The 24056-nt window shown below is 39.0% G+C and overlaps 1 protein-coding gene across 1 annotated transcript in view; it reads left to right on the top strand.

Annotated features, from left to right (window-relative positions):
- Positions 1-1641: 1641 nt before the first annotated feature.
- The window catches only part of EYA4 (EYA transcriptional coactivator and phosphatase 4), a 111585-nt gene continuing 89170 nt past the window's right edge, over positions 1642-24056 (top strand). Inside the window, exons 1-2 of the mRNA XM_088023739.1 lie at positions 1642-1890; positions 3486-3589. Coding sequence (XP_087879865.1) covers positions 1642-1890; positions 3486-3589 — 353 coding nt within the window. The remainder of the gene's footprint in view (positions 1891-3485; positions 3590-24056) is intronic.

Raw genomic sequence — 24056 nt, 5'->3', positions numbered from 1 at the left:
TGAGCTCAAGCAAATTGCTTCACTTCTCTGCCTCAAAGTTTCTCATCTGTAAAGTGGAGATAATGTCATATTGTCCTATAAGGTATATTATCACTGTAATACTGACAAATGACAGTCTAACAATGAAAAAGAAACAAAAATAAACATAAGAATGCAAAATGCTGAGCCATGTGGGCTGTTTTGGCATTAATGCTAGAAGCCCTATATTCTTTAGCAATTCCTGAGGGGATTTGCATGCCTTTAGTACTGTATAATCATTCTCATCAGGTCTGATCACCTTGACTGTCTAAGGAAAAGTTATGTTTAGCACCATAACACATTGGGGAATTAATTCTATACAGAATTGAATATTTCTATTCAATTCCATATTGAATGTGCCATTGCTTAAAACGACGCACATCTCAGCCACCCAGACAGTTTGACTAAATGCTAATGACCATACCTTGAAGGCCCTAGATAGCTGAAGTTTTGTAGAAATACTTCTTTTTCACATTTAATAGGAGCAACTCAATATCCGGATCATTTAGGGATTTTTTTCAACCCAGTTCAGGTGCCTAGCATAGTGCCTGGCACATAGTAGGAAAGCAGTAAATATTTATTATACACATGGATGAATGAATAAGCAGTTATTACATATTTTTGTATGTGAAAAGTTCTTTATGTCTGGACCTACATTATTCTCATTACAGTATGCCACATAATAACTAATAAGGCTCAAATACCATTTGTAAACAAGGTCGAATCTCAGAGAGACCTCTAAACTTTCTGTAGCAAGTAGGAGGACTCTATCCTAGCTTGGCCCAAGTACAGTCCCACTTTACATCACTGTTCCTGTGTCCGCTCTGGAACTGGTTAGAGATACTCTACTTTCAGGAAAATCCTAGTTTTCATGATAAGTTTTACAGTTACTCGAACGAAATGCTCATGCCCTTACCAGGCTTTCTAAAGTAGAAATGTAGCAATCACTCTCTCCCTTGCCACCCTTCCCTCCTTCTCTGTTGTCCCTTTCTCTCTGTCTTCCTCTCTTTCCTTTCTTAGGATGGCTTTTATTAGGGGCATTGCACGTTTGTCTTTAAAGCAACACAGTATGTGAAAATGCTTCTTGAAACAAAAGGTCACTGGGAAATAATTTTTCTGTTTTTTTATAGGCTTGACTTAAATAGGGTGCTGCACTGTTGCATTCTGTCATGGGATAAATTGAGAGAAAGGCCATGCTTCTGAAAAGTAATACTAATTTTTCAAGAACGTACACAGTCTTATTACAGGAAATGATGTGACCCTTTATTATTTATCTCCCCTACGTGGCCCATTCTCTCGTTTTCTATTATTCTTCTGATGGGAGATCCAGAGTCCCAGCTAATGGGGATGTTAGATATCATGCTCGTGCCTCGGAAAGAGATGACGAGTGTGGTTTGGCAGAACGTCCAGGTGGCTGCACCATGCCCTCCATGCAGCAGCTGTCGTGGTGCAGGCTGTTGGCGTTAGAAGGGAGCATGGTGTCTGACACTGAGTGGGAGACAAAACAGGCCACTGTAGCTCACACACGCACTGACTTGACATCTTAAACGTAATGTTCCATGTATGTTCTGGGGGGTATAATTATCCTAAGCTTCCTTGTCAGGAGAAGCACTGGTGGTAACCATGGTGGGGAGGAAGCATGAGGTGCATGTGTACAATGTGACTGGAAGTGTGGGTGACCCACCAATGTTTCTCCACGGAGGGATTTGGAAGAGTCAACTCTTTGTTATGCAGGACTGCCCCCCACACTGCACGATTGTCCTAACCTGGCTTCTTCCACCTCTAAGTAGCACCTCCAGTGGAAGTGAGAACCCCAAACCTCCTGGCCTGGTTTCAGACATTCCCCAGGCACCCAGTGGATGCCTGATTATGGTCAGAGGAGGCTACTGTGTATCCTAAAACATCATATGTCTGGTGGACTAAGAGAAATTTAAGAAATACAAGGCTTAGAAATTGGTGCTAGTGAAGCCAGCCTTCCCAGGGCCCAGAATGAGTCACTCAACTTTGCTGGAAAAAGAGTTCTCATCTATAGCTTCTGACATTTAACCCCAGAATGGCTCTCACAGACACTTGACATTGGGACAAGGGCATCTGTGTGAAAATATAGACAGCAGAGCACAACCCATCAATACCTTAGAAAAACAACTCAAGGTCAGTATCCCAATAACATCATTTGAGCTGTTGTTGCTGCTTAGATAGAGTCAATAATCTCTACAGCCAGATTTCAAGGAACATTCCTGACAATGGAGGATGGGCAGTGGGAGGTTTCAGAGATTATATGTTCAGTGCTTTTTTACTCTTTCCATTCCATTCCAGTCTACCCATTGCATTCCACTGAACTTGATATTAGATATTAGAGCAAATGAATTTTTATAAAATTGAATTTTACTTCATGGAAAAGTTTTTTTTTCTTCATGCAATGGAAATTAGTGATCATTGAGGAATCTTAGAAATAGTTGGCTTTTAAATATTGATACCCTCCTCTTGATTTATCATTTACTTTAAACAGGAGTTGGAAAGGCTTTAGAATTGATTTATTTTGCTTGCGTAGATGGTACGCTACCAAATTTCTCACCCTGCATACGTCTGTGTGTCTTTTCCCCTGTGGTCATGCATTGAGGTCCATTTAATTAAAGCTGCTAGATGGCTGCTAAATAAAATTGGAAAAAAAAAAAAGAGAGGATGGTGCAAAATGTAGGCCTTGTCTTCAGGTTAAGAATCAGATGAATAGCAAAGGAATGCCTGTGTCCCATCTCTGTAATTCCAGGAGTGACCAAACTGGTTTTACAAAGCATGTGAATTGATTCTGTGTGTATGGTAAGGGTGAAGAGGTTGTTGAGACTAGTTTATTTGGGGTATTTTTAGTGGTTTTTTTTGTTTTATTTTGTTTTTACTTTCTAAATAGTCTTATTCCTTTTCTTAAGGGAACAGAACTTTTATGTAGTAGATTTTCATTACATTGAATTTTCATATCCACATTGAAGCTGGATCAGTTGGTTGAACTCTCTCTGAGCAACTGTTAGGACAGATTTCCATTTCTTCGTATTTAGGGAGTCTGATTTATTCAGCTGCTACTTCTTTTCTTCATGTTACTTTTACCCAGTTGGCTTTTCTTTTGATATTGTCAGTAGTAAGAGTTAGAACTTCTCAGGCTGACATGTGTTTCTTATTTCAAAGTTCTGTCTTAAAATTGCTCCTTTTGCATGCATGCTATAGAAGGTTTGTTCAAAAACTTTGGGAAGATTCTAAATCAGTGAAGTCCAGAATTTCACTAAAAGTGAGGACATTTTTGGGTGGGCAGGGGTGGGAGGGGAGTAAATTGTCCACAGTATAGAATGAGAAAGGTCAGTTTCCTGAAGAAAGTTCTGATATGGATTCTTCGAAAAAGAAGGGAAAAAAAAAGCCAATTTGCAGCTTAAAACATATTTTGTAAAATCTCATCCCCTATTGCAACTGGTGAAATGCAGGCAAAGACAAGAAACCTGCACAGGGTTATTTTAGCTGATGCAACTGGTATAGAAGGATTGGATCTGTTTAAAGATGAATCACAAAGCACATGGATGATAGTTAAGTAAGTATAAGGTATAACACAGCTAACTACATGGTTATTTATCTTTTGGCCAAATGTGTGCCTTCCAAGGTCTGTAGTCTTCTGCTGTTCTGTTTAGAGGAGTGGTGGCTTGGGCCAGCTCATGCCTACACCAGGTCATGCTGAATCCAGGTCGGTATCCCAGGAAATCCGTTTGCTTTGCTAGTGGATTTTCTGGGCATAATTTATACATGCTCAATTCTTTACAGTGTCACACCAAGCATATTTATGTCATAATTTACTCTTTATGATTGTAATTTGGAACACATATAAATTATTTCTAATGAAGCAGTAGGGACAGAAGGAAATTACTATTGTTCAACTAGTACTTTAGTATGTTTTTCTCCTTCTTTCAAGTAGACGATAACTATGAGAAACTGATACTCAATATTATTCATTATCTGGTTAGTTCACCAGATCAAGATGTTGCTGTGTGGTGCGGAAAGGTGGGGAAAGTTAGGGAGTTAAAAACAGGTTGGTAGAAGCTGTTGAGGAAAAAAAAAAAAAGTCGCATGAGGCCGCTTATGTTTTAAATCAAGAATATGTTTTCAGTGAAAATATTTTCTAATGATTCACAGAAGAATGTTGTCAACTTTGACTACATCTGCTGAAAATCAAAATATAAGTAGTTATATAGCATAGAATTCTGGCAGGAGTCTATGCTGTGACATGAAATAAAGTTCCCGTTAAATGACAATACTTCTGTATTTTTCTGGCTTTAAAAGTAGTTTCCTGACTTTAAAAAATGTTAACAGCATTTTTTCTCCTTCACATTACATGGATAAATTGGCAACATGCCTATGTGATTTCCAGAGTAGGTTTCTTAAAATAATTTTGATGGGAAGATAATTGTTTAACATCAATGTATAAAGTTCTGCTGTAGTTTAAACAAATTAAGTAAGAGAAAATAAAAAGAGGAGGCTTTGTATAATTACTGGGAAACATGGAAAGAATAATTAGACAATTAGATCTGAAAAAATAAGGACTAGTATTTCCAAATTTCACAATATTCATCAGGATTCCTTACCTCATTCTCTGACATTGATTTTTATGTTTCTGAGTTTACACATCAGAATAACAGCATATTTACCTACTTGTTTCTAAGTTTTTTGTGCTTATATATTCTCTATTTAAAAGTTTCATATAAAAATGAAACATATCTAATCCATATTATATATAAAACATCATTACTAAAATATAAACTGATCCAGATACTGGTTAGACAGTTCCACACAAGCCCTGTTGCATAAACAGTCTCTGCTAATATAAGGATTTGTACTTAGCAAAATCCATGAAAATAGAGTTTGTGCCATGGACATCATGTTGAAAGTTCTATCACAGTTGAGTCAAGGATAATAGTATAGTGTACAAAGTACTGTTTGTTACCTTACCTTTTAACAGAGTTATTTTAAAAATACTTTGGAGATGCTCTAAATTGTGATTTGCGTTCAAACCTGCTTCAGTTTGCATCTGCCCCTTTTATGTTAAATTGTAGACTTTTTCTTACTTAGCAGGCATACATTCCAATCACTTCTAACCTCTGCGTAAGAATGGAGAGAAAGAACTTGCTGTGGTTCATATGGTCAGGTTTGATTTTGGAATTAAACTGAGAGATACAGCTCGAGTTCTCCTACTTTGTCTAACACTCTCTTCTTAGATAATAATATCAACTAGTCAGCCGACTCTAGACCCAAAAAAGACCTGAGTTCAAATCTCATTCCCTTACTCACTAACCCCTAAGTTTCACATCCTCTTTTACACCAGAGAACTGGCACCTTCCTCTTGTGTTGTCATGAAGACTAAATTAGATAATATTATGTTCAATGTTTGACACATAGTAAACATTCCACGAGAGGTGGCTGTTGTCTTCCCAGGGTCCACAACTGACCCTGGGGACTTGTGACATGACCTGATTGAAATGTGGCAGAATCCAGGGCTCGGCCTTCCTAGGAATAAGCAGCTTGGACTGAGGGTCTTTTCCAGCATGCCTCTCTCTAATATCAGAAACCCGATATTTTAGCAGAGACAAGGAAATGACAGGCAGCCACAGTGCCATGGTATGTGTGTGGGGTGAGAACAGCAAAGGATATACTGCTTTTTCTGACCTTTGAGGAGTCATCACGGGAAGTAAGGGGAAGAGAACAAAGATCTGGAGGATGCCCACTGCCGCATGATGACCAGCCATCTCCACTGGCTTTGAGAAGATATTCCTTTACCCTCTTGTTCCAAAATTTTGGCCAAAAACATATATTTTTTTCGAAATTAGCCATATGATTCTTGGGAAGGGAGAATATGTTCTTGGGAGAGGGGATTTACTTACGGGCATGTACACACACACACACACATACACATATATATCTTGTTCATACTATTGCGCATTTGCGGACCCAATATGCACACCTTCTGCAGATTGCATAAGGACACAGAAGGATAGCTAATGACAGTTCGTAAAACGTCTCCAAAATACCTTATTAGGGAAAAGTGCTTCAGAACATCCATTAAACTGTTGAGTGGCAGGCTCTTCTTAGGTTGTCTTTATTATTAAATTTGTTACTTATTAGTTAGAAATTAGCTCTCTGAATAGAACACTTGCCCTTTTTATTCCCTTCAGATTTCTAAAAAGGTAGCATTCATGAAATAACACAGTCTTATAAAAACATTCCAAAGTGAGAATCTACTTAAGTACCTGGAAGCTTAAATTCATACTATTTAGTTATCAACACAAAGGTCGAAATGTGTACTGAAATGGTCTAGTCCATTTTTCCCTTTGCAAATTCATTTTGATGAAGCACTATGATAATATTTACCGCAATTAGGAATCAAATGCTTGCCTCTGCCTGCTCTTGTGATTCAGGGAGCAGTGCAGTATAAAGATGACGTCAAGGCATGCCTAGTAGGAGATGTTGCTCCATTGTAGTCCCTTGCGTAAAAATTATGAGCCATCGCTAAGTACAGTCTTTGTATATTATATTAGCTCAGTCAATAATAATTAGGATTATGTTAGAATTCAAAACAAGAATAATAGAGTAAGTCCATTTAAAAATATAATAAAATGTCATGTTTATAGAGAAATAAGAGCAAGAGTAACAAGTGACAGGGTCAATAGAATTAGGGAGGAGAATGGGTTGTAGAACTGTTAAGTATTTGGTACCACTGTTCATTGTGAAAATACTACTACAAATAAATGCTTCTTACTGAGTGCTTAAGAAATGGCATCGTGGGGACGCCTGGGTGGCTTAGACGGTTAAGCGTCTGCCTTCGGCTCAGGTCATGATCTCAGGGTCCTGGGATCGAGCCCCCACATCGGGCCCCTGGCTCCGCGGGAAGGCTGCTTCTCCTCCCTCCGCTGCTCTCTCTCTCTCTCTCTCTCTCTCTGACAAATAAATAAACTAAATCTTAAAAAATAAGATTAAGAAATGGCATTGTGCAGTGGTGAAGCACCTGGGTTCTGGAGACAGACAGACAAAGACCGTGGTCTTTGAGCCACAACCTGGGCCCTCCTTTCCCCTTTGTGGTGTCTCTGTTTTGGCACTTCTGTCCTGGGGATGTTGACGGTGTTTGCTGTCCTGGGTTGTTGCAGGGCTTACAATCCTGAAACGAAAGCTCTTAGAACAGCCCCAAGTGCTATTTTTTACATTTCTCTTGCTCCTATTTAGTATTTACTGTTTATTTTCCTGTGCTTATGTGTTTGTGAAACAGGAAGCATTAATATTGTATAGGCCAAATAGCACAAATGAATAAAAGTGTGTTAGGCTAAATAAGAATTGGTGTGGTCTTAGCACACCTGAAAATAAACAGGATTCTGGGACTCTCAAAATAGAAAAGGACCAAAAAAGGTCCTTTCGGACCCTCTTCATTTGTTTATACAGAAAAACAGAAATTGACCTGATAGAGAATGAAAACTAGGATATAGCTAGCTGGCTTACTTTAGTGCTATTTTCCACAAGCTTTGTGTAACTCTGGAAAGACCTAGCCCATGCACTGGAGTCTTAGAGGGCAAAGTCCTATAAAATCAGTACTAACTCACTTTTCCTCCAAATGCCTTCTTTACCCGAAAGGGAAAAAAAAAGACTTTGTTCCGGTATTTTTTTTCCCCAAAGATTTCTTTATTTCGGTGAGAGAAAGAGAGGGCAGGGGGAGGGGCAGAGGGACAGAGAGAGAGAGTCAAGCAGACTCTGTGCTAATAAGCACGAGCCCGACGCGGGGTTCCATCTCACAACCTGGAGATCATGACCTGAGCTGAAACCAAGAGTCAGACGCTGAACTGACGGCACCACCCAGGTGTCCCCTGGTATATCTGAGTCCAGGGTGGTATGTATAGTTAGTGTACAATGTTAGTTCCATACGAAAATGATAATTTGATGAAAGTGTTTAAGAAAGATTACTTTTTGATTTCAAGGGTTTTCCTTTATATTTAACATACGTATTTTTCATGATTGAGCTTATCTCCTTAAAATAATCTATTCAAATCTGAGTGATTATAGTTTTCTTTTTGCTCCTTCAGAATTTAGACCGTGTTTTATAAAGAAAGGAAGCTGCTTCCATAACTCATACTTCAGAACTGGAAGACATCTTTTCCTTTCATATATACCTAATAAAAATGTCCTGGGAATTTGAACTCTTGTTCCCTTTGGACCTCTTCCTTTGCTCACTTTTTCAGATTCCAAGTGAGGGTTGCCAAAAAACGATAGAGTAGATGGGAAACATAAAGCACATTTTCTCCTTGCTAGTCCTCATGTTATTTAGTGATGAGGAGAGAGCAGTTAACATCCCTATTACTGAAGCAATGGGTAACTTTATTCCATTAATTCATTCACATCCATTTAGCCAGTGACACATGAAGACCTGTGTTTGTCCCAGTCACTGTGCTTCTCCTGAAAAGACAGTCCACACTCTTGATGGGTTTCATAGTGGTTCCTAGTTGCATGTTTCTCTTAAAACATTCACAGCTGTGTTTTTTTTTTCATCTTATAAATATAATGCATGATAGATCCTTTAGATAAAATAAATACATGCAGTCACACTAAATAAAACAAATCATCTATATTTCCGGCTTCTACAGTCTTCTAGTGATAAGAACAATTCTAATTGCTGTCTTGAATATTAAAGGCTTTTACTAATATAAATTATTTGTAACTAATAATCTGCTGTGCATTTAATTAGCTAATATGAGCCTATAAGTAACAGAAAGCCTCTTAATTGAGTTTTGGAATGTACTTTTGGTTTACATGTGGCCCTGCTTCATCAGCCACCACGAAGGGGTTTGCTTATTTCCAGCCTCTAGTCCCTCCCCTTCGCTGTTCATGTGAGGAGGGAGAAATGGGAAACCCTGATGCCCTGTTCACTTGATTCAACATCAACTGTTACATTCTATTTTAAAACTTTCCTCTGACTGTACCTGCTCCCTCATTTTTAGTTGCCTTTAGTTACGCTGTTACTTCCGTTTGAACGTACTTCCTTAGTCCTTCTTGTGAATTAGTCTTGCCTCGTAGAACCCAGTTCCAGAGAGTCATTTCCTAGTGTCATAAATTTGAGGTGCCTTTTCTATCTATCCCTTTGTTCCCTAGGCTCACCACTGCCATGGCTTTAACACACTGTGCTAGGATATTACCTGTCTCCCTGCCACCCTAACTGGACTTTGGTTGGGAGGGGCTGTGTTTTTTATCTGTGTTCCAAAGGATCTTAGCCATCTGCTGGCATATGGAACTGTGCACGTCAGGAAATATCTAGTGAATATGAGAGTGAGTGAATGGATCAGCATCATTTTACTGCAGTCTCTCTTCTGCAGTAAAAACCAGAATGCAGTACACTTCTGACAGTCTCAATGGTTCTAACTGAATATAATGGTTATCTTGGTGGCAGAAAGCACCATTGATCTGAAAAACTTAAAGCTGTCTAGTAACTTATGTTATTTATTCTTACATGTGTCACAGTCAGGTGACTGATTTGCACAAGAATCATAAAAAAATCATCCTCAGTATTTTATATTCTACCTATCTATAGATTGTAAATACTCTTCATTCATCAATTCAACAAATTAATTCAACAAATATTCATTGAATGCAAATAATGTGCCAGGCACTATTTTAAATAGAGGTACAGCAGAGTACAAAACAGACTCAAGTTTCCCTTTTGGGGTTTACATTCTAGTAGAGGGAGGCAAACAATAAGCAAGATTAATATATAAAATAAGAGTATATTTTGTGGTGGCAGGTACTATGGAATAAAAACTGGAAAAGAAGAATGGGAATGTGTGGGGACAGGGGGTGATAATTTTATATTGTATGGTCAGGGAAGATCTTAGAGAATTAGACAGAGGAAATGAGGGGGTTAGCCATGCAGATATCTGAGAGAAGAGTTACAGGCGGATGGAACTGCACGTGCAAAGGTCCTGAGGTGAGAGCATGTTTATTGTGCTTTAGGAACATCGTGTCTGGCTGGAGAGTAGTGAGAATGGAATTGAGGGATAGGTGATATGCAGGCCAGGGTGGAGGAGGAAGGCACCTCATTTAAGGTCATTAAAAGGGCTTTACCTTTTGTTTTGAATGAGCTGGAAAGTTATTGGAAGGCTGTGATCTGAAGATCGAACAATTTGACTTTGTTTTTAATAGGATCTGTGATTATAGAAGTTAGTGTACAATGTTAGTTCCATACGAAAATGATAATTTGATGAAAGTGTTGATTACTCTGTAGAGTAGTGCTGTAACTCTCCGTGATGGGAATGTTCTGTAATTGGTGCTGTCCGGTATACTAGCTACTAGTTACATATAGCTGTTGAACGCTTGAAATGTGGCTAGTGCAACCGAGCAAGTGAATTTTTAATTTCAGTTAATTTATATTTAAACAGCCACTTGTAGCTAGTGTTAACCATATCAGACAACACAGATCTAGAGGAAAGACTGAAGGGAAACCTAATGTTGCTCCCTGTATCAAGTATTACCTTGTCTATATAATGTAGATTGTCAAACTTCATTAATATTTCCATTCATTAATTTAACAGGTGGTTATTCAGTCCTTTAGTATGGGTTGGGCTCTATCCTAGATATAATAAGGAATTAAAAACTATTAGATGTAGTTCTTGCCCTAAACAGGTTTGCGAAATAATAGAGAAAAGACACGTACATGAGTAGTGACACAAGATAGACCATCATGAAGAAATGACTACTAGTTGGTCAGAGAAGGAGAGTGAGTGAAGTCCGGGCTTCCCGGAAGACATGGCTTCTAGCCCTGCCTGAGAGGGGGTCCACACGAACAGAGCCTCCTGTGTGGTGGCATGAATATGAGCGTGCCTGTGGGTGCCTCACACTCTCAGCTTTGGAAAACCTTTGAAACAGTGTATAATTTCTGAATTCTCTTCTTTAAAAATGTCCTAAGATTTCTGGATGTTCAATGCCTTGGTCTTCAAAATCCTCTGTTGTCCTCAGCTAAATGCCAATTATGTATGGGTTAGATCGCACATCGCCAGTATACGTCAGACTGCATAGCCCGCATATGGTTTCAAGTTGAAAGCTGTTAACAAGTTGTATGAAACGTGTTTTTATACTTTAACAAGGTACATAATTTCCAAGTGTATGCAACTATGAGTTTTTAATTCTAGAAAGTTTCCTGCCAAAATTAAAGTGAAATTTATTTATTTCATTCCTCTTATAATTATCTGAACATAATAAGTTAGAAATGCAGAACATTTTTAATAAGCTTCTTTATAATGACAGAGAAAAGCTGATTAGAGAAGTAACATATCTAGAGCATTGGTTTTTCCAGAAGTCGGAAGATAAATCATTTGACTTTGAACTTTAGATGTATCATCTGTGTTTCTCTTTAGTAGATTTTGCATACAGCTGTTGGTATAATATTTCAGTATATATATATATATATATACACACATATATATATTTGTAAAATTCTGTAACTTTGAATTTAGAAAGATAGGGAAAATAACCTTTGCTGTTGCTTTTTTGTTGTTGTTGTTAGGGAAAAGATTAATTAAAACTCTTGTTAAGTGTTCACATGATTATTCAGTATTATCAACCACAGGTTATCAAAGGGTTTTATCAACCTGCACTGTTAAACAACAGCATTTATTAATTGCATTTTTTAATTGCAAGAAAGGTATTCCTCTTGAGCTCTATTTAGATCATTCTGCATCTTTAGTCTTGTTGGGAGTTTGTTAGTATTTCTTAGACCAAGAGAAGATTGGACTAGCTGTTGAATGGAGGACGGTGGGGGTGGGAAAAGACAGACCCCACAAGCCCATACTCTCCCACATCACCAGGACTTTTGTTCTTGCTCACTCCCTTCCTGCTCTCCAAGCCTGCTTCCCCCCTTTCCCCACCGACAGTGGCGTCACATTACAGCAAGCTTAACAGAAGCAAGCTCACAGGGTGCCAAGCTCCCCTGACTCTTGAGTAATCCCAAGACCCCCTGTGCCATGGATAAAATGCAATAATAAATCTTCTCAGCTCCAGTGATTTTAGTCTCCTGAATTCAATTAAGTTGAGCCTAGTAGGAATTTGTAAATCAAATAGTGAACTCTATGTAGATTCAAATTCAATTTAGGGCTCCTATGTTTGTTACTGATTTTCTGGGGAAAAAAAAAAGAAAAACACTGCTGCTGTTTTCCATTTCGCAGCTTCCTTGTAAAGGTATTTCTTATTGAAACCAAACTCATATTTCTTAAATTCTTAGACCACTATCTATCACGCCGTTCAAGTGTCTTTTCCAAATGGTAGAGTGCCAGAGCTCAAAAGCTGCTTGTTTTGGGTTGCCTGAGTTTCTCTAGCATTCTTTGGAGGATTTGAAGTAGGGGGAAGGAAACACTGACCTGTATTAAGAGCTAAACCTGGAAAGGGGATGAGGACAAGCTTTAACTAATTTTATTATGCAAACAGTCCCAGAACTACAACGCCTACCTTGAGAGGGTTTCTTTTATTGTTGATGCTTCTGTTTGGGTTTTGCTAAAGAGTATTTTGTTATATACAAAGATTCAGTGGTTCTTACTAAGCATGTCATGTGTTTTATGTGTACACCCTTTGTATGGTGAACAGACCATCCCTCTTCTGTCTTTTCTTGGTGAATACCCACCTCAAGGTCTGGGTGAGCTCAGGAAGGTACTCATCCTGCAGGGGAGGGCAGCGTCTGGCTCCTTGGCAGATCCCATGTGCACTTTTGTTAATTGGCTCAAATTTGCCAGGAAGTCTTTTATGTGGTTACATTACAGATGGACTGTCTGCATAGTCTTGTCCTCCTGAATGATTTGTGTAGAGGTGTAAAGAAAAAAAATCTTTGGTATCTAGAATCTAGATTGAATGAATCTCGGCAGAAGAAAAATTTTTAAAAAAGTTGTTCTCAGAAGAATAATTGAGTTTCAAGTGTAATGGTAGAGAATATAAATTCTGGAGCCAGATTGACTTAATTTGAAACCTGGATTTACCACTGGCTAGCTGTGAGGCATTGGATAACTTACTTAACCTCTTAGTGCCTCAGTTTCCCCACCCAAGCATGAGATGATCATAACAGTGCCTACTTCATATGTTTCTGTGAAGGTTAAGAGAATTTACTTCCCAAAGGTGCAAGAGATAGTGGCTGGCATACACTTGGCACTCAGTGAGTGTTAGTCATGATGTGATGTCTATCCATGGTATTCTTAAGGCTGGAGTATGTTCTTGCTTGTATGGATTAAATTCAGCTTTAACTGTCAAGTGGTGTAATGCTATTTTTTATTTTTGATGAGGCTCAGGGAGATGTGTGGTCATTTCTAGTGGAGAGTAACTGCAGTTCCTTTTTAAGTAGTGAAAAAAAGAGTTCACCTTCCACTAACTAGACTTTGATCTTACAAAACCCCTGTTCCAATCTGGATTTTATTATAAGTGAAAATGAAGTTGGTGAGTCTGTCTGTGGTCCTTAGGTCTTGGGTCTGTAGCTTCCATGTTACATGGAAAAGGCATGGGTCCTGATGGGCAAAGAAGACGTTTGAGGTTGGATTGGCAAGATATTTGGGAAGCATCTACTGCTCTCATCCAAAATTAAAGCATTAAAATTTATATTCAGTTTTTCCAGGGTCATCTTCATGGACCTAAAAAAAAAAAGGGCTGTGAAGCTTTTGAAACACTTCAAATACAACTACAGCCGATGCATATCTATTAAAAGTTTAACATGGCAGAGTCACTAACATTTGCAAAACCAGGCCATGTCCTTAGTGTCCTGTGCGTTACCAACATCTGTTGATTAAATCTATTTCATTAGTTTAGTGAGATGATAGTGGTATATACTAGAAGTTGCTTAAGTGAACAGAAAAATTAACATCCTAGAAAGCTTCCTGTTGAATGTGATATGAGTAAAATGCTCATGCAAAAGATATTTCTGAAAGATAAGATTGTGTTATTGGTGTTTCTTAAATATACATTACGTGCTGCTTTTTCTCCAAGTGTGACTTAAACTTTTAGAGTGAACATCAGTGTGTAAAGTCTAGGAGAGAGAGAATACACATTTTGAGAAAGTATTATTTAAGTTGGTGTGTCAATCCAGCTTAATTAAGGACATTGGGTAATTAGTATTCAGGTCACAAATTTCAAAAAATGACCACCTACCATAAAAATTACCAATGTCTTCCAAAGGTAGAGATTACAATTTGACTATGAAGGAGCTCCTTCTAGAAACAAAATTCTCTGTATTTTTTTTTTTGTTGTTGTTGAACTAAGTCCGTAATTCCTTCTATCAATCATGAGCCTTCCTTTTCCCCTTGAAGGCTCCCTACTCTCTTAAGCAGCCCGAAGTCCCTCCTGTTGACCTGGCTTTCCTCCCCTCCTGTGGGCTCCCTGCAGTCCACTTCAAACAGGGCTCAGGTTCCCCAGTGGGCCAGTTAAATGATTACCCCCAGGTGTTGATTCACCCTTGGCATTGTTGGATTTTACCTCCTTCAACCTTGAGTCATGGGGGAAGGGGAAGGGAGTTGGAAGAAGATCAAAGTAGCCGTTCTCTAGTTGGAGCCTTAGAGCTTGGGTTGAGCCCTCAGCCCTGTGTTCTGCCCCTCCCTACCCAGCCCCCACCATGCCTGGACCTTCAGCCCCTCCTGAGCCTCATCAGGGGATGGAGTGAGATGTGTGGCTAACTAAACCATAAACTGTGCAGTTAGAAGTATTTTTACTTTTGAATACAAGCAGCAAAAAGGTTCATGTTGCATGCTGTTTATTTAATTGTAGTGTACAATTATAGAAATAAAAGATAACAGATGAGGGTTTGATGTTTTGATTCAGTGTTTTTATTTTTTATTTTTATTTTTCAAGATTTTATTTATTTGAGAGAAAAAGAGCATGAGAGAGAGAGCATAAGCAGGGAGAAGAGTGGAGGGAGAGGGAGAAGCAGACTCCCCCACTGAGCAGGGAGCCCAACATGGGGCTTGATCCCAGGACCCTGAGATCATGACCTGAGCCAAAGGCAGACACCTAACCGACTGAGCCACCAGGTGCCCCTGATTCAGTGTTTTTAGAGAGGGGACTCTGTTCTCTGCAAGGTGTTATGGGAGAAAGTTAAGCTGAGTAAAATAACACCCTGCCCTCAGGCAGCTCAGAGTGAAACAGTTCTTAATGGAGCAGAACTCAGTTGTTACTTATGTTTTTATAAAAATAGGAAACTTTATGAGAAGAGCAAATAAAAATGCAACACAGGCATGATTTTTTTATCTGTAATCAATAAAGTATTGCATAATTTTTAAAGAAAATCTAGGAAATACAGAATTTATGAAAAGAAAACAAAAGTCATTCTCCCAGAGATAACCACACTTTGGTACAAAATTTTATGGATATTTGGAATAATACTGTATACTCACTTTTTTTATTTTGCTTTTTATAAAAAAACTGTATATGATGAACATTTCACTATGTAATTGAAAATTATTTGCATAATTATCCCATCACAGGATTAACAGTTTATGTAATCATTTTCCCCATTTGGGGACACTTCTGTTCCTTTCAAAGTTTCCCCTCTTATAAATAATGCATTGAATATATTTATGCATAAGTCTTCTCATATTTCTGATTTTCTTAAAATGAACCTCTAGAAATGGAATTCTAGGTCGAAGGTCATGCATATTTTAAAGCTCTTGAAACCTTTTGCCAGATAGCTTTTCACCAAGCTTGTGCCATTTTAAAGTCAAAGGACGAGAGCATTGGAGCCCTTGTGTCATGGTTGACAGCACTGAGAAGTACTGTGTTTTTTTTAAAAACTACCACTTTTGCTATTTTGATAAGTAAAAGTGGTATGTATTTTTCCAGTTGGGCAATTTTAAAATTTAGTTTTTGAAGTACAGTGTGCATATGGAAGCACGTACATATTATAAATGTGCAGTTTTCTGAAGGTTCACAAAACTGGACAGGGCCATGTAATCAGCACCCAGGGAAGACAAGGAACATAACCAGCTTCCAGCAGCCCCACTGTGATCCCTCTACAGCCACAATCTTTTTTTTTTTTTTTTGGCTTGTAATGTCATAGTTTAATGTTATCTGGTTTTTACTCTGTATTAGTAGAATTATATGTGCTATGTGTACTTTTTTGTGTGTCTGGCTTCTTTTGCTTAACTTCTTTATAAAAGTCATCCATATTTCTCTGTGTGGTTTTATAGTTTAGTCTCCATTGATCCTGTCTGTCTGCATCCATTCTGTTAAGTGACCCTATTACTGTGTGAGACTTCATTAAGGCTCCTTGTCCTTTGACCCAGTCTGTCACCTCTGATTGATCTTCACGGACTGTCTGGCTCTGGCGTAGGTCCCATGGCTCACCTTTTCAACTAGTAACTTGCCAGTAGTCTTAATTTCATATCCCTTTTTCTCTTTTTCACACCCCTACCCAAAATCAAGACTGCCTACCTTCTAAGTGTTTTCAGACTTAATGTATGTATTAGCTAGACTACAGACTAACAAAGAAATCTAGAAGTGCCCAGATTAAGTAAAATAGATGTTCTTTTTTCACATCACACTGCAGAGCTCAGTGGTGACCCAGGGCTGGTGGTGGATCCTGCTTTCTTTTGCACCTGACTGGAGCTGATGGTCCACAGTGGTTGCTCCGTTTCTCACCGTCTCCCCACAGCTAGAAGGGTTAAGGGTAAGGAGGACAGACCCAACTGGAAAGACACATGTCTCTTAAACTCATTCGTATTAGAGAGAATGCATTCGTGTGTACAAATCTATGTGTAAGAAGGTTGTGAAATGCAGGATTATGGCTGGGTGGCTGTGAGCACAACTAAAACCCTATTTTTTTTTTTTTTTTTTATGAATGAAGAAGGGAATCCTCAAATACTTGGGGGCAACCAGAAGTATGCCAGAAAACTCCATCAATTCATTCTTGGTTTTCAATGAGGCCCTCCATCCTTCCCAGTAATATTCGAAGTTTCACCAATAACTCTCTCATTTCTGGTAGTATTTGTTTGAAACTTGCTTCACTCTCCTTGAGCTTACTCCACTTCATTTTGCCTTCATATTCCAACATGTGAAGAGTTCGCCTCGCACTTCACAGATAAATTAGAACCGTAGGCCAGGGATTTCCTTTATTTCCTCCTTAATCTGCATCTGCATACATCTTTCTTTGCCTATTACCCTTGTTATTCTGACACCAAGTGCCACTGTCCTGTCAAAGGCCAATTCTTTCCATATATGCCCGGGATCCCTCACCATTTCAGAGGTTATCCATAATTCCTGGTGCTCATCCGGTACATTTTTTTAACTATCCTATAGACCATACCCTCCTGGCTTTCTTGTCATCTTTTGATTTTTTCCTGTCTGTTGTCTCTTTTGTATTCCCCTTTTATGCCTATCCCTTAAGTAATGGCCATTTCCAGGATCCTACCATGTTTATCTTCTCACTGCCTACCATTGTATCGAGGGACCTGTTCCATACGCAGAGCTTGGACACTCCATATGTGCGGATAAACCTCAGAGCTGTCTCAAGCACAGGCCTCTCCCTCAGACTTTCTGTTGACACTGGATATCTCTCCTTGCATGTCCCTTGGACAGCTTAATTCCACCATGTCCAAAATTGAACTCATGTATATCTCCAAAATTTCTCTCCTTTCCTCCTCAGTGAATCATAGTGCCTTTCCTTTCACAGAAATCTGGATGTCCATCCTTGATGCTTTTCTCATGCCCTCCCCTCATATTTAATCAATCATAATTTATTAGAAAAATTCACCTCCCTACAATTTTTAGAATCTATTGAGTTTTGAACTCATACCTGCTGTCACCTAACTATCAGAGTCTCCTCATAATTTCCACACATCTGGTTTTCTCCTCCAGTCCACTTTCTACATGTTAGCAAGAATGATTTATACAAAATACAAATAAAAGAAGGTAATTTCCTATTTAAACCATAGGTGGCTCCCCGCTGCCTGCAGAACTAATCCACTTTTCTTAGCCAGACATACAGGGCCCTTCAGGATCTGAAGGCTGCTCGCCTCGTCACCACCATATTCATTCCTAGCCCTTTGTACGTCTCTGCTCTCTACGCTCATTCCCGTGCTTGGGCTTTTGCATGTGTTCCCACTCTGTCTGGTTTACCCTCCATTCCTTTGTTTTGCTTTTATTTAGATTTTAGAACGTAGATTATGGTTTGCTCAGCAAAGAACCTTTCTCTGATCTGTTTCCTCCAGGGCTGCTGGAAATCCTTCTCATATTTTCCCAAATGATTATGTGCTTGCCCTTGTTGTAGAGAACTTAGTAAACTGTATTGTAATTTTTTTAAATTTTATTTTATTTTATTATGTTATGTTAGTCACCATACATTACATCATTAGTTTTTGATGTAGTGTTCCACAATTCGTGGTTTGTGTATAACACCCAGTGCTCCATGCAGTACGTGCCCTCCTTAATACCCATCACCAGGCTAACCCATCCCCCCACCCCCCTCCCCTCTAGAACCCTCAGTCTGTTACTCAGAGTCCATAGTCTCTCATGGTTCATCTCCCCCTGTATTGTAATTTTTTTAATTTATATTTCTGTATGCGTACTAGACGCTGAGCTTCCTGAGGACAGAAACTCTTCTTCCTCCCCTCCATCTGTGGATGATATTAAAACTAACACGAGAAGTAACACTGGCGCAGCCCCAGTGAAAAGGAGGCCAGTCCCTTTTCATGCCAGGCTGTCTCTCCTCCATTCACTAGGCTCCACCTGCATTCGTCTGCACTGTGGCTTGGAAATTTTCTCTAGAGACTAAGTTGGAGATCTCACCTGATTTGTCTTCTGTCTCTCCCAGATCATTGTTCTCCGTTGCCTGATGTTCAGTGTCTTGAGAACCATTGTTTCATATATCTTGTTTGTTTTTAAGTTGTTTTAGAGGAGAGAGCTCCTTGATACTCCTATCTTCACTAAAAGCAGAAGTTGTGTTTTACCTGCTTGAGGTGGATTATGAGGAGAATGTGAATGAGGGACTTATACATCCATACACTGGGCTTCAGATAGAATTTCAACATAATCTAGAACAGATAGAGCATTATGAATATTGTATATTACATTAATATCATAGATAAGCAAAGTTACACATGTATAGGCATTTATATACCTGTATTTTTGCATTAAGAACAATCGGACTTTTGCATTTAGAATCAAGACCCCAAATCTGACTACTCTAGCTTCTTGGTAAAAAAAAAAAAAAAGTAGTAGAACCACATTCCTTGAGGTAAAATTGTATTTTCTATGTCCCTCTGTACCTTAAATACCATAGCTCACACATGAATGGGAGAGTAGGGCAAAGCACCATCTCCACATAGCATCTAACCTGAATTCACAGAAATGAGTGGGGTTGGGGACACCTACTGACCTCTATAGCTATGCCATGTGGGCACATGGGTGGGTTTGGGTGCTTGCTTAATACATGCTGCTCATGTGGAGCGGGATACAGCAATATGTTGATAAAGCAGTTTGTTGCTATTGTTTCTCTCCTGATCATTATTTACTTTGGGACAGTTGTCTTGACTATCGATTTTTGCAATGGTATTTTTGACGTGTCATTTGAATATTAAATTTAAAAATAAGAATATTAAGTTGGAGACCCAGAAATCATTTAGATCAAATGTACTCAGTTTATAGGGGGGCAGAAACTGAAGGCCGGAGAGGTTAAGTGATTTGCCCCATATTTGGTTTAAGCTTGAAGCAGAACCAAGACTAGACCTTAATTTCTTGGCTCATACTTTATTCTCTTTCCACTTCATTCTGCAAACTATGTGGCGCTAAATCATCTTTTAGGAAGGTGGGTCTGTTGGTGAAACAGGAATAGATGTTGAAGCAAGAAGGTCTGGATAGTACTGTGGTGATTCAGACCTAAAACAGGGGGGCCCTAGACTAAGCTATAGTAAGTGGGAATAGGAAATAAAAAGGTGAATATGAGACCTGTTGTCAAGATTAACTCATAGGACTTGCAATGAGTTGGTTAATTCATAGGATTTGCATGGGATAGAATATATAGTTTGCGGAATGTTGAATGAGTAAGGGTGTGTGTGTGTGTGTGTACATACATATATCCTGCATATCACAGATGCATTCCCATGTTTGGGCTTTTACATGTGTCCCCACTCTGCCTCGAATACCCTCCCTTCATGCATATCACAGATGCATTCTATATTGGACATTCATAACCAGGCATGTTACTAGTATAAAAAAAAAACAAAAAAATGATTTATTCCTTTAATCTTTATAATAACATGTAAGTTACTGTCCCCACTATATAGATAGAAGTAAGGTTCTGGGAAGTTAAAGGTTTGCCTAAAATCACAAATTAGTATGAGGAGCTGAGCTGGGATTTGAAGACATATTTCTTTTCTTTTCTTTTCTTTTAAGATTTTATTTATTTGACAGAGAGAGAGACAGTGAGAGAGGGAACACAAGCAGGGGGAGCAGGAGAGGGAGAAGCAGGCTTCCTGCTGAGCAGGGAGCCCGATGCGGGGCTCGATCGCAGGACCCTGGGATCATGACCTGAGCCGAGGGCGGACGCTTAATGACTGAGCCACCCAGGCGCCCAGAAGACATATTTCTTGAATTAAAATCTGAATCTTTCTACAGGAGTAATTATCTAAAATATATAGATAATATTTCTGGGTCTTTTTCCTGTGATGGCTGATTCTTATACCCGATATGTCATTCTATCCCTTTCTTGTATTCAGTGCATAGTATTCCTGCTCAGAAAATAAATACCCCAGCCCCTCTTCTCTGATTTTCCAGATTTGTTTCACCTTTCCTGCTTTTCCCTGTGTTTGACAGCTAACTCCATGTTGCTTAAGGATGTATTCCTGCACTGTGGCATTCGTTTTGCTGGTGGCTTGTAGCTTTCCCACTTGAGCTTTTCCTCCTCTAACAGCTGGGGGAAAGGAGCGTACATTCTGAACCTGTGTACTACCTAGCAAAAAGCTGGGAAGTCTGTGTGTTGGTTGACTGCATTCCTGGAGTGTGTTCACAAGAGCCTGACTCTCCAGGGTGGTGCCTGAATACCAGCCTCTGTTTTTCACAAGCTGTGGTGGATCTTTGGACTGTGGTACATAGATGCTGGACTCTTAGATATCTCATAAATCTTTCTCCCTACAGTGCCCAGCGCAGCACCTTGCAGATACTAATTGCTCAAGAATATTTGTTGAGTGCATAATTAATGGAAGCTATTATTGTCATTATACTGTGGACTTTTGTCTATGACATTTAACATACTGTGCTTGCTTCGGCAGCACATATACTAAAATTAGAACGATACAGAGACCCTTAACACACGTATACATATATGCGGTATGTATAAACACACACGTGTAAACTATCCATGCTTATTCTCATTATAATTGAAACACATAATTGATAAGACAGTACACAGATAAACTGTATGAAGTTTGACACATGAACTTAGGGTTTTGTTCAAAATGAGTACGTTCTGGGGCACCTGGTGGCTCAGTCAGTTAAGCGTCTGTCTTCATCTTGGGTCATGATCCCGGAGTCTGGGGATCGAGCCCCACGTCCGTCGGGCTACCTGCTCAGCAGGGAGTCTACTTCTCCCTCTCTCTCTGCCCCTTACCCCTCTCGAGTCTGCTTCTCCCTCTGCTCCTTACCCTGCTTGTGCTCTCTCTCAAATAAAGAAAATATTTTTTAAGATAGATTTATTTATTTATTTATTTATTTATTTATTTATTTATTTATTTGACACAGAGAGAGCCAGAGAGAAAGAGAGAGAGAGACAGAGAGCAAGCACAAGGAGGGGGAATGGCAGGCAGGGGAGAAGCAGGCTCCCTGGGGCTCCATCCCAGGACCCTGGGATCATGACCTGAGCCGAAGGCAGCTGCTTAACCAACTGAGCCACCCAGGTGCTCCAATAAAGAAAATCTTTAAAAAAAAATGAGTACTTTCTATTTTAGATTAGCTGGAGAAATGTTAGTACGATAACTAAGATAACTATAAGCATATTAACCAAGTAATTAGGGATCTAAACATAAATTGTGATTTTATAAAGTTTACAGTTTTGGCATTTTCAAGTTAGAATATTGAGTACTTCTTTCTTTGATGTATGAAAATAGAGAAAATAGTTAAGCTAGAGCAATAATTTCTAAATTGCTGAAGACATACTACCTTGGCATGCTGCTCCTTTTGTTGGTATGTGCAAGTAGAGTAATTTTCTGCTTTCTCGCCCTTGTCTCTGGGCCACTGTCACACTATCTAGTCATATCCATTCATGAGAACATGGAATGACCTTTTCATCTTGGTATAGAGGGTGAAATTATGCAATAGTATTTCAATATTACTTTGTCCTTCCTCAAATTCTTTAATTCCTAATGTGGTTTCACTAAGTGCAGACTTTGTACAGCCTTACAAATAATAGAGAAGGGATAGAGTCGGGGAGAAATGTCCAGTAGCACGATCCTCACTCCATAAACTCATGAACCAGAGTGCTAGCCAGGTCTACACTGTGGTAGACTCAAACGTTGTTGGTCCTACATCAAAATGAAATACTTGGTTTGCACACAGATAATCCTCCCATTGCACATCATTTGTGTTTTATTCAAGTTCCTCCTTTGGGATATGTCCCTTTCCTTCACAAGATGTCTTAGGGCTCCTCAGGACATCTCTGTACATCATCATTGGGCCTTCTTGATAGATACTGCCTGGGACCATGTTCCTATGTGTGATTGTTATGGTGTGTCTTCCTAATTAAACTGTGAATTCTTATAGGAAATAAATTCTAGCTTATAAGACTTAGTAACTCTTAAATGTGCCTCAGCTGAAGTAGATTTCAGATACATATTTGTGAGTGAATGAGATGATTTCGTCCTGTATGAAAATAATCATGCACATACACCACAAATACTATTTCCTCTATGTGCACTCTTCTCCATGGGAAGGGAAAAATGGAACAAACCAAAGCATCATACTACCCAAGCCCAAAGGATTTCCGTGCTTTTAAAAATAGTGCAATACAGTCTAACCATGTATCGGCCATGACAGTCTGAGTGGGTGTGATCTCTTTATGCAGTACAAACACCCCAACTTCTTCATCTTGTATGTAGAATGCCTCACATGGTGCCCAGCACACAGTGGGCATCAAAAAAAGACATTTGTTTTTGTTTTTGTTTTGTTTTGTTTTTAGATTTTATTTATTTATTTGACAGAGAGAGAGTGAGAGATTACAAGCAGGGGGAGCAGCAGAGGGACAGGGTGAAGCAGGCTCCCAGCTGAACAGGGAGCCCTATGTGGGGCTCGATCCCAGGACCCTGGGATTATGACCTGAGCTGAAGGCAGAAGCTTAACTGACTGAGCCGCCCCAAAGAAAGACATTTACGAAAGACTGACTGAAATGTCTCATATCTGAAAAATCAGAAGAGATGTTCCATTTTATTAATAACTCCTGCTTGGGGTCCTGTTTAGTGTGTATGTGGGGTAAACGTGGGAAGCACATTTCTGAGGTGACCTGCCGCAGTGGAGGAGCTTGGGGATATACTTAGGCAAGTGACTCTGCACAAGAAGGTTCTAATGAGATCTGTAGTTTAAGTCTCTGGAGAATCACTAAAACCACAAAACAAAACAAAAAACCCCATAACTTAGGATGTAGGAATTTCTCATAATTTAGGAGACATTCTTTTGGGGGAATGCCATAACTAATGCATCATTCATTTTCATTAATTAAGCCCATGAACAATTTTTCAACATCTGTAGTGGGCAGAACTGATAGCTTGTTGATAAATATCCCAGTGTTAGGTAAAGACTGTAGAAAGAAGGGGTACTTTATAAATATGAGGTCTCTTTTTTTTTAATTTTTTTTGCCATTATTATTAATTTTTTGCCATATTACAAATTTTTGATTAATATTTTTGCCATTATTACAAATAGTATCTTGCATTTGCTTACAACTTAGTTTTTAAAATTTTATTGTTTTTTATTTTAATTCCAGTATAATTAACATACAGTGCTATCTTAGTTTCAGGTGTATAACATAGTGATTCAAC

The sequence above is a fragment of the Eumetopias jubatus genome, unplaced genomic scaffold (genome assembly GCF_037043125.1).
Source record: "Eumetopias jubatus isolate StellerSeaLion01/CBP00866 unplaced genomic scaffold, mEumJub1_p1.0 scaffold_6, whole genome shotgun sequence".
Lineage (NCBI taxonomy): Eukaryota > Metazoa > Chordata > Mammalia > Carnivora > Otariidae > Eumetopias > Eumetopias jubatus.
The sequence above is the reverse complement of the archived record's forward strand: the minus strand, read 5'-3'. Positions and strand labels throughout refer to the sequence as shown.